The sequence below is a fragment of the Anomaloglossus baeobatrachus genome, chromosome 4 (assembly GCF_048569485.1).
Source record: "Anomaloglossus baeobatrachus isolate aAnoBae1 chromosome 4, aAnoBae1.hap1, whole genome shotgun sequence".
NCBI classification, from domain to species: Eukaryota; Metazoa; Chordata; class Amphibia; order Anura; family Aromobatidae; genus Anomaloglossus; species Anomaloglossus baeobatrachus.
In genome coordinates this window covers 623,042,757-623,055,317 of record NC_134356.1, presented here as the reverse complement: position 1 = coordinate 623,055,317, position 12,561 = coordinate 623,042,757, and the positions used below count along the sequence as shown (strand labels likewise).

At 45.6% G+C, this 12,561-nt stretch overlaps 1 protein-coding gene across 3 annotated transcripts in view; it reads right to left on the bottom strand.

Moving 5' to 3' along the window:
- LOC142304183 (adhesion G protein-coupled receptor E3-like) overlaps positions 1 to 12,561 on the bottom strand; it is a 125,369-nt gene that overhangs the window by 62,587 nt on the left and 50,221 nt on the right. For all 3 annotated transcript variants that reach the window (XM_075346308.1, XM_075346309.1, XM_075346310.1), the window contains 3 exons: positions 7,315 to 7,385; positions 4,818 to 4,901; positions 1,701 to 1,869 (listed from right to left, as the gene is read on the bottom strand). In XM_075346308.1, coding sequence (XP_075202423.1) covers positions 1,701 to 1,869; positions 4,818 to 4,901; positions 7,315 to 7,385 — 324 coding nt within the window. The remainder of the gene's footprint in view (positions 1 to 1,700; positions 1,870 to 4,817; positions 4,902 to 7,314; positions 7,386 to 12,561) is intronic.

The following is a 12,561-nucleotide window of genomic DNA, read 5'->3' as shown; positions in this document are numbered from 1 at the left end:
AAAAACCCTGAAAGACATCCTGCTTGTGTGGAGTCATTCTGCGCCTTGTAGTTCTACACATCTCCACAGGGCCCTGGGGCTTGCCTCACTCTCAGGAGGCTACTACAACTGACTGCACCCACCATCAGCCCCAGGCATCCCTTAATCTGCAGTGGCGGTCCCCACTGACCGCAATTCTGAGAGTGGCGTCACGACAAACAGAAGATTTCCTACCGGTGACAAGATCCAGCTGCGTGGAGTCCCTGAAGGTAATGCACCGACACTGCATCAGCGGGGCTTCACAAAAGCAGTCTAAGGACTTTGCTTTGTGCACTAGGACAGTCATGGAGAACAGAAAAAGGCCTTCCCCAAACTGTACCCCAAAAGATGGAAGCTATATTTGTCCACAATGGCTTGTATTCTGAAGGAAAGAATTCCCTTCACTGGAACTAAGGGGCTAGGCCAACTACTGATAAAACCACACCTCCTCCACCAAACATTTCAGTTGGCACAATGCAGTCAGGTAGAAAACATTTCCTGATATTTGCCAAATCCAGACTAATCCATCAGATGGGATGCCAGATGGAGAAGTGTGATCCATCACACCAAAGACCACGTTTCCACTGCTCCAGAGTCCAGTTGTGGAGACTTTACACCACTCCATCCAATGCCTGGCATTGTGCTTGGTGATGTAAAGCGCTGGAGGAATGTTTAAGAGTGAAGAATTGTCATGAATAGACTAATATTGGTTATCCCTTTACCACCAGCCATTCTGTCACACGTTAGTAAAGGCAGACAGAACAGCGAGAGACCTCAGGTCAATTTACAGACCAGACAATTGAAAGTAAATACGGCAGTAGGCAGACTCCAGCGGTGGTGGCTTTACATCACTCCAGCCAATACTTGTATGGCTGCATGGAGCTGCTCTGCCATGGAAATCCACGACATGCAATAGTTTCTGCACTGATGTTAATGGAAGAGTAGGTTTGGACTCGGTGACGATGCTCTGTAGCTTTACGTGGAGATTGTGGCTGAGTTGTCTTCTTTTTAACAATATCACTCACAGGTGATGGAGAATATTAAGGAAGAAATGTCATGAATTGACTTGTTATACCGGTGGCTCCTAATACAGGGCTATGCTGGAATTCATGTAAAAATTCCCTGTAGTAGTGTTCCCCAACTCTAGTCCTCAAGAGCCATCAATAGGTCACGTTTTCAGGATTTCCTTAGTATTGTACAGATGATAATTTAATCACCTGCACAGAGCATAATTCCAACACCTATGCAATGCTAAGGAATTCTCGAAAACATGAAGTGTTGGTGGCTCTTGAGACCCGGAGTTGAGAAACACCGGTCTTGATAATGGTTCAGTAGAGTTATTTAGTCACTCTATCGTACACCATAAGAGGGAAAAGTTCTTCCCAGGGCATCATCTAACCTAAGAGAAGTCCTCATTGGTTTAAACACATCTCACAAACCTCTATAAATGTTCCTTTATCTTTCGGTTAGTAATCCCAGTTGCTGGACGTATAGTCATAAAGATGTGTGTGTCAAAATCTCAGGATCAGTACTGGGTCAGTTCAGAGACTGTTGAACATTTGGATGGAACCAGAATGTCATACTTAGGACTCTGCTGCAATCACAGTGATCTTTCTCCTTCACACCGGCGTATATTCCCTGCCCACATGCCCAACATTGGTAACATAAGTTTAGCTACTCACTGATTTCAGGAGTGTTTATTGTTTGGTCTCTGAGGTCTGTAGCAAAAGTCGCAAGTAGAGAAGTTTCCACTTTTTCTATGACAACAATGACAAGTGTTTGGAGTTCGGTGGAATTGAATGTTTTCAAAGACGTTTGAGTGAGAAGGTTAGTGATCTGAGTTGCCACTTTCTATGAAGATGAGGAAATGAGGAATTATAGGACATTTAATAGGAAAGCCGATAACATAAAGGAAGTGTTGATATGCAAATACTTTAAAAATAATACTGGTATTGTCTACCGTAATACACGGCAAATGTCCCAAGTCATCAATCTAGTTATTGTACATGCATTCTAACTTCAAGCTTTTGCAAAATATCCAACAGGGACCCCAGCTATCACAGGTCTTTTCATATGGACCAGTGTGACTGCTTTAATTGCACCCCAGTGCTGTCCCATCTAAGGCCCGTTTCACACGTCAGTGAAAAACAGTGACGTTTTTCACTGGCGTGTAAAACACGCACATGTCCCTGCGTGTGCCGTGATTCACGGCACACGTGGGTTGTCTAAGTGCAATCCGGGCTCCGTTCTCCGTGGCCCGTGATTGCACTTAGAAATCAACTCACCTGTGCCCGCTCCCGCTCTCCGTGGTGCTGAATCCTCCCGCAATGCAGCATCCGGTCGGCGCTGACCCCTGCAGCAGCTGCTTCCGGGTCGGCTGTGTCGTGCATCATTAAGATGCGCGACAGTAATCAGCCGGCTTAGAAGCAGCAGGGAGGACGGGCTGCAGAGAGCGCAGCTGAAGCCGGGTGAGTTAAAATGTTTATTATTTTAAATGCACGTTTTTTTCTGGCACATGTTTCACGGACCACACCACTGCGTGGTCCGTGGAACATCAGTGATGCCAGAAAAAAATGGACATGTCTCCGTGCAGCAATCACGCACACGCGGGTATGCTGCACGGAGACACGTGCAGTGAAAAATCACTGACGTGTGAGCAGACCCATTCATTATAATGGGTCTGCGTATGTCAGTGATTCTGGTACGTTTAAAAAAAAGCACAAACGTACCAGAATCACTGACGTGTGAAAGGGGCCTAACAGTGTGATTTCTGCAAATGTTTGGGGTCTATTTTACTTCACGTTCTACTCATCAGTCCTAGCGAAATTGTGAGATGTAGCAATGATCGAAACTTGGGCAGGTGAAGAGAAATTGCAGGCAAAGATTGTCAAATACATACCTAATTGGTTAAACAATGATTAGCAAGTCAGAAAGATTACGGTAACCACAATGGTTGGGAATAAAAAATAAAGCATCCTTAAAGATAATCTTCAGGCCATATGCACACGTTAAGTATTTAGTGAGGATTTTACCTCAGTATTTGGTGAGTTTTTACCTGAGTATTTGGTGAGTTTTTTACCTCAGTATTTGGTGAGTTTTTACCTGAGTATTTGGTGAGTTTTTTACCTCAGTATTTGGTGAGTTTTTACCTGAGTATTTGGTGAGTTTTTTACCTCAGTATTTGGTGAGTTTTTACCTCAGTATTTGGTGAGTTTTTACCTCAGTATTTGGTGAGTTTTTACCTCAGTATTTGGTGAGTTTTTACCTCAGTATTTGGTGAGTTTTGTACCTGAATATTTGGTGAGTTTTTTACCTCAGTATTTGGTGAGTTTTGTACCTCAGTATTTGGTGAGTTTTTACCTCAGTATTTGGTGAGTTTTGTACCTGAATATTTGGTGAGTTTTGTACCTCAGTATTTGTAACCAAAATCAGAAGTGGGTAATAAATACAAAAGTGTTGCCCGTGTTTCTATTATACTTTTCCTCTGATTGTTCCACTCCTGGTTTTGCCTTACAAATACTGAGGTAAAAAACTCACCAAATACTGAAAATGTGCACGTGGTCTTAAAAGTAAATAGGTATCTAAGGCTATGTCACATAGCCTTAGATGCTGGTTTACTTCTAAGACCATGTGCACACGTTGAGTATTTGGTGAGTTTTTTACCTGAGTATTTGTAAGCCAAAACATTTTTTACCCACTCCTGATTTTGGCTAAAAATACGGAGGTAAAAATCTTACCAAATTCTCAACATGTGCACATGGCTTAAAGGGGATTTGTCTGTAGGATCAACTCTCCTTAGCCGTCTACATGGGCATGCAGGTCATTAGAAAGCTGAATAAGATGATATATTAATAACTGATCCGATGTCTTATTCCAAAGAAATCCACATTTTTCTTGTATGTAAATGAGGTGTTAAGATCTATGGGCCGGACACAGATCTCCTCTACCTCCAGAGATTACAAGTGTGAGACATGTAATGACTGACAGTATGCTCTCCGCTCCCTCTACATGTTTCACACTGGTAACAATAATTTTTATCATCTCACATTTTTTTTAATTGCCTGATGCTATTATATGGTTATATATAAGTATATAAGAAAGTATACTTATGTATATAGTTTCTTCACTGATATATTTGTGTATGGTTTTTAAATCATTGGTTTCTTGTATATAGTTATGTACACAGTTTCTTCACTGCTGATATATATATATATATATATATATACATATACAGGGTGGTCCAAAAGTACAGTGGACAGTATGTGTAATAGCGTTATGGAGGAGGAGATTTATCAAACATGGTGTAAAGTGAAACTGACTCAGTTGCCCTTAGCAACCAATCAGATTCCACTTTTCATTCTTCACAGACTCTTTGGAAAATGAAAGGTGGAATCTGATTGGTTGCTAAGTAAGGGCAGCTGAGTCAGTTTCACTTTACACCATGTTTGATAAATCTGCCCCTTCATAAACCTATTACACATACTGTCCACCTACTTTTGGACCTCCCTGTATATGTGTATATATGTATATATATATATATATATATATATATATATATATATATATATATATATATATATATATATATATATATATATATATATATATATATATATATATAATATGTGTGTGTGTATTAATAATTGATTGCTGGATGCTTTTTTTTTAACTTCACCATATGTCATATACATAAGAATATAAATGGTAAGTCGTAGGTTTATGGATTTTTGAATTAGGTCCCAAAAGCAGAATAATAGGAAATAAAAAAATCTTACAAATCTCATCAGTTCTTTTCTTACCTTGACTGAAGTGTTGGATTTATTTCCTTCACAGGCATTTTCTGTAATATTCTCAATCGATTTTAAGAAAATGCACAGCGGATCCTGTAGAAAAATTAACCATAGGGTCTAAAAATACATATATACATAATAATGTCTACCGATTCTTCTGGTGTGAATCTTTCACATTTTAGACATCATATTATCAAATTACCATGTAAATGAGGTCCAGTTCAACAGGTAAAGGACATTTATGTGACCAATTATTGTTTTCAGGCCCCATCGGCAAAACAGAAGCTCCTCTATCATATCTGTAAATTTTCTCTTTAAATGATATGTACAATTCTGAAGCCATAAACCTGGACTAAAAAATAAGCAACTTTGCAAATGATCTTGATTAAAAATAGTATATATTTTGTGTACACAGCTCCTATGTTGACCTATTCGTCTAGATGGTAACAGACTACAAGCAAATTCTGGGTAGTCTGAACCTATGTTACTCTCTATTCCCTCTTTTGACAACCAACAGGTAGTGGAAAGGACAAATAAACTAGAAAAAACACAAGATCAGACTATCCAAGATTTGTTTGTAGTTAGTGTTGAGCGAGTAGTTAACTATTTGTACTCTCTATGCTGTTAGCGAGTACTGTCCGCTACTTTCATATTCGTTACGAGTAGCGGGCACAATGTAAGTCAATGAGAAATACTCGCTAAGTAGCGAGCAACCCGAAAGCCATACTATTCTCTACTCGCACAAAAAGTATGGCTTTTGGGTTACTTCCTACTTAGTGAGTATTCTTATTGGTGCATAGTTATTTCTTTGTTTGGGATACTATATAATCTAGTCACATGATGTAGTAAAGCAGAAACCTTCAGTACACCACAAAGCGTGTGTGCTGTTATGATTTCCCAAGCGCTTGTAAAACAAATCTTATTAATTTGGATTTCCAACGGCATAGAAGGAGTGTATTTTGCTCACAAACATGGCTTCATGAACAGGGACCCAGACAGATATTATACCATCCGGATCTTAAGTGAAAATCGTTCCTCTGGGGAAAGTAATGCTAATAGCTGCAGCATAAGGTAAGAAGCTTTAATTCTTACGCTTCCTTACTTTCTGGAGAAATTAATCAATTTTTCATCCGGGTCAGTTATTTTTTATTAAATAGTCTGGTCCAACAACTGAGAAAGTTCCATATATCTTTGTGAACTGTATGCATGGGATGTGATCAGTGTGTAAGTGTGGATTTAGCATAGTACTGGTCAGTGGTCTGTAGGTTTGGATTATAACATTGGTGGATTGTATTGATGTTGATGAATGCTGAAATCAGTGTGCTATAGCAGAAAGAAAGCCCAAATAACCATGGTGACACTTAGAGCTACACTTAACAGGTTTTTCCCATTGAAAACAATTTCCAAAGTAATATTATTTTATATATTTGATAAATTGGATCACTAAGGTAATATTGATTGCAAAACTGCTCATTCCCTTTAGGAATCGCTCACAACACCGTATAAATTGGGCAAGTGCTACCCAAATTTTTAACGGATAGCACTCGGATGAATGTTATTCAATGATGCAGTGCTGATGACTGATTTTTTTTTCACTGACAGAATCTGTCTGCTTGGGCAGGGGAGGACGCAAGAGAGTATACAGATAGCACATAACTGGATCACAGATGATTCTTTTTGTGAGGTAAAACATTTCTCTGCCTGTTTTTAAAAAAATGTTTTACCTCATAGAATTATTTGTGATCTTGTGCTGTAATAGCTGTATACTTTTTTATTTCCATCCCACCCAGGATATGTGGTATGATCAGACCATGTCCCTGTATGGTGAGACACGGCCATTACACAGTACATAGATCGCAAATTAGTCTTTCTTTGAGGTAAACATATTTTAAAAACAGGTAGGGAAATTTGTTTTACCACACAAAAAGAATCAGCTGTGATCCTGTGCTGTAATGTCTCGCTACTCTCTTTTGGGTCCTCCCTGGCCCAGGAGATGTGGTATGATGAGACCGTGTCCCTGTACGGTCAGACATAGCCATTACACAGTACACAGCACGGACACATATATAAGATTAGACCATGAATAAGAAACTTGTTGAAATGCGTCGCTCTGACCTGGGGCTATGGAATATTTGTTTGCATGTCCCTGGATATACGTATCTCACTTATCTACTAATAAAGAAGAAAAACGTTTATTGAATACAAGACTGCGCTGGATTTATATACATTTTCTTTGCTATTGCTGGGTATTGCAAACCATCCGTGCGCTGGACTTCCATTACGGGACTGCAACAAGTTGGTGAGCTGATCAATTCATTTTATTTTCATATATAAGATTATCTCAGCACAGGAACCTTTTTTTAATCACATCCAATTGTGGAAATTATTATTATTCCAACATCTATTGTTTAAAATTAACTTTGTTAGTAGGAAAACCCCTTTAAGGAAAGTTTTCTGTGATGTGTATGGTTACAGACGTACACAAGTATCTGGCACCATTCCATACCTTACTATTCTGTTTTTTACATTTCTCGACTTCTTGCTCGGTACTAGATTCACTGTCACATCTATTATACACTGGAAAGAGAGAAGAAAAGATGTAAGCAGTTCATTCTCACAATTTAGGGGCTCAACTTCCAGCTAGATGTAATTAATTACTTACTGGATTATTTATAAGTTTTTCATTTACAGCAGAAGTGAGAAAAGCTCTGTTGGTGCCCTTGGAGGTGGTTTTTGAATGTACCCAACCACCTTCAATAGGCAAAAATGAATTTAATTGATCCAGGTTGCAAATATTCGACTGTGATAAATTGTGCCTCCAAGGTTTTCCTAGAGAACTGCCAACCCCGCTTACCAGTTACTAACCATGATATAAAGACTATCTGCAAAGTAGCAAGTGCGGTTATCCAAACAGTAGCTTTTGTCTCTCCAGATCAGATGTTTGACTCTATTGTTCCACCCGTCGCAGCATTTAGCTGAAAGTATACAAAAACTGCAGCTGTGACCCCCAACTTGTAGCACTGTACTACATATATATATATATATATATATATATATATATATACATATATATAAATATAAATAAATATATATATATATATATATATATATATATTTATTAAAAAAATCAGAAGGCAGCACTCCATTTTTCTTTAGGTTTGTTTTTCTTTAATGGCCCATAGCAAAGGATGTTTCAGTCAGGAACTGACCTTTCTCCAACAGTTCCTGACCGAAACGTCCTGTGTTATGGGCCATTAAAGAAAAACAAACCTGAAGAAACATGGAGTGCTGCCTTCTAATTTTTTTAATATATTAAATGGATGGTAGGATGGTAGGATGTTGTCTGTGAAGGATCTTTGCACCCGATCATAATCTCTTGGTGTGCTGCTCTGAAAAATGTATATGTGTATATATATATATATATATATATATATATATATATATATATATATATATATATATATATATATATAAAAACATATATTATGCTGGCATGTGTTTTCTCCCCCTCCCCCCCATGCTGGCATGTGTGTCCCCCCCCCCTTGCTGGCATGTGTGTTCTCCCCCATGCTGGCATGTGTGTTCTCCCCCCCATGCTAGCATGTGTGTTCTCTCCCCCATGCTGGCATGTATGTTCCCCTCCCCCATGCTGGCATGTGAGTTCTCCCCCCCCATGCTGGCATGTGTGTTCTCTCCCCCATGCTGGCATGTGTGTTCTCTCCCCCATGCTGGCATGTGTGTTCTCCCCCCCCATGCTGGCATGTATGTCCCCCCCCCCATGCTGGCATGTGTGTTCTCCCCCCCCATGCTAGCATGTGTGTTCTCCACTCCATGCTGGCATGTGTGTTCTCCCCCCCCCATGCTGGCATGTGTGTTCTCTCCCCCATGCTAGCATGTGTGTTCTCCACTCCATGCTGGCATGTGTGTTCTCCCCCCCCCATGCTGGCATGTGTGTTCTCTCCCCCATGCTGGCATGTGTGTTCTCTCCCCCATGCTGGCATGTGTGTTCTCTCCCCCATGCTGGCATGTATGTTCTACCCCCCATGCTGGCATGTGTGTTCTCCCCCCCATGCTGGCATGTGTGTTCTCCCCCCCATGCTGGCATGTGTGTTCTCCCCCCTTGCTGGCATGTGTGTTCTCCCCCCTTGCTGGCATGTATGTTCTCCCCCCCTTGCTGGCATGTATGTTCTCCCCCCCATGCTGGCATGTGTGTTCTCCCCCCTTGCTGGCATGTGTGTTCTTTCCCCCTTGCTGGCATGTGTGTTCTCCCCCCATGCTGGCATGTGTGTTCTCCCCCCTTGCTGGCATGTGTGTTCTTTCCCCCTTGCTGGCATGTATGTTCCCCCCCCCCATGCTGGCATGGGTGTTCTCCCCCCCCCCATGCTGGCATGTGTGTTCTCCCCCCTTGCTGGCATGTATGTCCCCCCCCCCCATGCTGGCATGTGTGTTCTCCCCCCCCCATGCTGGCATGTGTGTTTTCTCCCCCATGCTGGCATGTGTGTTCTCCCCCCATGCTTGCATGTATGTTCTGCCCCCCATGCTGGCATGTGTGTTCTCCCCCCCATGCTGGCATGTATGTTCTCCCCCCCCATGCTGGCATGTATGTTCTCCCCCCCATGCTGGCATGTGTGTTCTCCCCCCCATGCTGGCATGTATGTTCTCCCCCCCCATGCTGGCATGTGTGTTCTCCCCCCCTTGCTGGCATGTGTGTTCTCTCCCCCTCATGCTGGCATGTGTGTTCTCCCCCCCCCCCCCATGCTGGCATGTGTGTTCTGCCCTCCATGCTGGCATGTGTGTTCTCCCCCCCCCATGCTGGCATGTGTGTTCTGCCCTCCATGCTGGCATGTGTGTTCTCTCCCCCATGCTGGCATGTATATTCTCCCCCCCATGCTGGCATGTGTGTTCTCCCCCCATGCTGGCATGTGTGTTCTCCCCCTCATGCTGGCATGTGTGTTCTCCCCTCCTTGCTGGCATGAGTGTTCTCCCCCATGCTGGCATGTGTGTTCTCCCCCCCATTATTGCATGTATGTTCTGCCCCCCATGCTGGCATGTGTGTTCTCCCCCCCATGCTGGCATGTATGTTCTCCCCCCCCATGCTGGCATGTGTGTTCTCCCCTCCCATGCTGGCATGTGTGTTCTCCCCCCCATGCTGGCATGTGTGTTCTCTCCCCCATGCTGGCATGCATGTTCTCCCCCCCATGCTGGCATGTGTGTTCTCTCCCCCCCATGCTGGCATGTATGTTCTCCCCCCCCATGCTGGCATGTGTGTTCTCTCCCCCATGCTGGCATGTGTGTTCTCTCCCCCTCATGCTGGCATGTATGTTCTCCCCCCCATGCTGGCATGTGTGTTCTCCCCCCCATGCTGGCATGTGTGTTCTCCCCCTCATGCTGGCATGTATGTTCTCCCCCCCATGCTGGCATGTGTGTTCTCCCCCCCATGCTGGCATGTATGTTCTCCCCCCCCCATGCTGCCATGTGTGTTCTCCCCCCCCATGCTAGCATGTGTGTTCTCCCCCCTCCATGCTGCCATGTATGTTCTCCCCCCCCATGCTGGCATGTATGTCCCCCCCCCATGCTGCCATGTGTGTTCTCCCCCCCATGCTAGCATGTGTGTTCTCCACTCCATGCTGGCATGTGTGTTCTCCCCCTCATGCTGGCATGTGTGTTCTCTCCCCCATGCTGGCATGTATGTTCCCCCCCCATGCTGGCATGTGTGTTCTCCCCCCCATGCTGGCATGTGTGTTCTCTCCCCCATGCTGGCATGTGTGTTCCCCCCCCCATGCTGGCATGTGTGTTCTCCCCCCATGCTGGCATGTGTGTTCTCTCCCCCATGCTGGCATGTATGTTCTCCCCCCATGCTAGCATGTGTGTTCTCCCCACCATGCTGGCATGTGTGTTCTCCCCCCCCATGCTGGCATGTGTGTTCTCCCCCCCCATGCTGGCATGTATATTCTCCCCCCATGCTGCCATGTGTGTTCTCCCCCACATGCTGGCATGTGTGTTCTCCCCCCCATGCTGGCATGTATGTTCTCCCCCCCATGCTGGCATGTGTGTTCTCCCCCCCATGCTGGCATGTGTGTTCTCCCCCCCATGCTGGCATGTGTGTTCTCCCCCCATGCTGGCATGTGTGTTCTCTCCCCCATGCTGGCATGTATGTTCTCCCCCCATGCTAGCATGTGTGTTCTCCCCACCATGCTGGCATGTGTGTTCTCCCCCCCCCATGCTGGCATGTGTGTTCTCCCCCCCCATGCTGGCATGTATATTCTCCCCCCATGCTGCCATGTGTGTTCTCCCCCCCATGCTGGCATGTGTGTTCCCCCCCTCCCATGCTGGCATGTGTGTTCTCCCCTCTATGCTGGCATGTGTGTTCTCCCCCACATGCTGGCATGTGTGTTCTCCCCCCCATGCTGGCATGTATGTTCTCCCCCCCATGCTGGCATGTGTGTTCTCCCCCCCATGCTGGCATGTGTGTTCTCCCCCCCTTGCTGGCATGTGTGTTATCCCCCCCATGCTGGCATGTGTGTTCTCCCCCCCCCATGCTGGCATGTGTGTTCTCCCCCCCATGCTGGCATGTGTGTTCTCCCCCCATGCTGGCATGTGTGTTCTCTCCCCCATGCTGGCATGTATGTTCCCCCCCCCCCATGCTAGCATGTGTGTTCTCCCCTCCATGCTGGCATGTGTGTTCTCTCCCCCATGCTGGCATGTATGTTCTCCCCCCCCCATGCTAGCATGTGTGTTCTCCCCCCCCATGCTGGCATGTATGTTCTCCCCCCATGCTGGCATGTGTGTTCTGTCCCCCATGCTGGCATGTATGTTCTCCCCCCCATGCTGGCATGTGTGTGTTCTCCCCCCCCATGCTGGCATGTGTGTTCCCCCCCCCCCATGCTGGCATGTATGTTCTCCCCCCCATGCTGGCATGTGTGTTCTCTCCCCCATGCTGGCATGTGTGTTCTCCCCCCCATGCTGGCATGTGTGTTCTCCCCCCCATGCTGCCATGTGTGTTCTCCCCCCCTTGCTAGCATGTGTGTTCTCCACTCCATGCTGGCATGTGTGTTCTCCCCCTCATGCTGGCATGTGTGTTCTCTCCCCCATGCTGGCATGTATGTTCCCCCCCATGCTGGCATGTGTGTTCTCCCACCCTTGCTAGCATGTGTGTTCTCTCCCACCCTTGCTAGCATGTGTGTTCTCTCCCCCATGCTGGCATGTATGTCCCCCCCCCCATGCTGGCATGTGTGTTCTCCCCCCCATGCTGGCATGTGTGTTCCCCCCCCCCATGCTGGCATGTGTGTTCTCCCCCCATGCTGGCATGTGTGTTCTCTCCCCCATGCTGGCATGTATGTTCTCCCCCCATGCTAGCATGTGTGTTCTCCCCACCATGCTGGCATGTGTGTTCTCCCCCCCCCATGCTGGCATGTGTGTTCTCCCCCCCCCCATGCTGGCATGTGTGTTCTCCCCCCCATGCTGGCATGTATATTCTCCCCCCCATGCTGCCATGTGTGTTCTCCCCCCCCATGCTGGCATGTGTGTTCCCCCCCTCCCATGCTGGCATGTGTGTTCTCCCCTCTATGCTGGCATGTGTGTTCTCCCCCACATGCCGGCATGTGTGTTCTCCCCCCCATGCTGGCATGTATGTTTTCCCCCCCCATGCTGGCATGTGTGTTCTCCCCCCCATGCTGGCATGTGTGTTCTCCCCCCCATGCTGGCATGTGTGTTCTCCCCCCCCCCCTTGCTGGCATGTGTGTTCTCCCCCCCA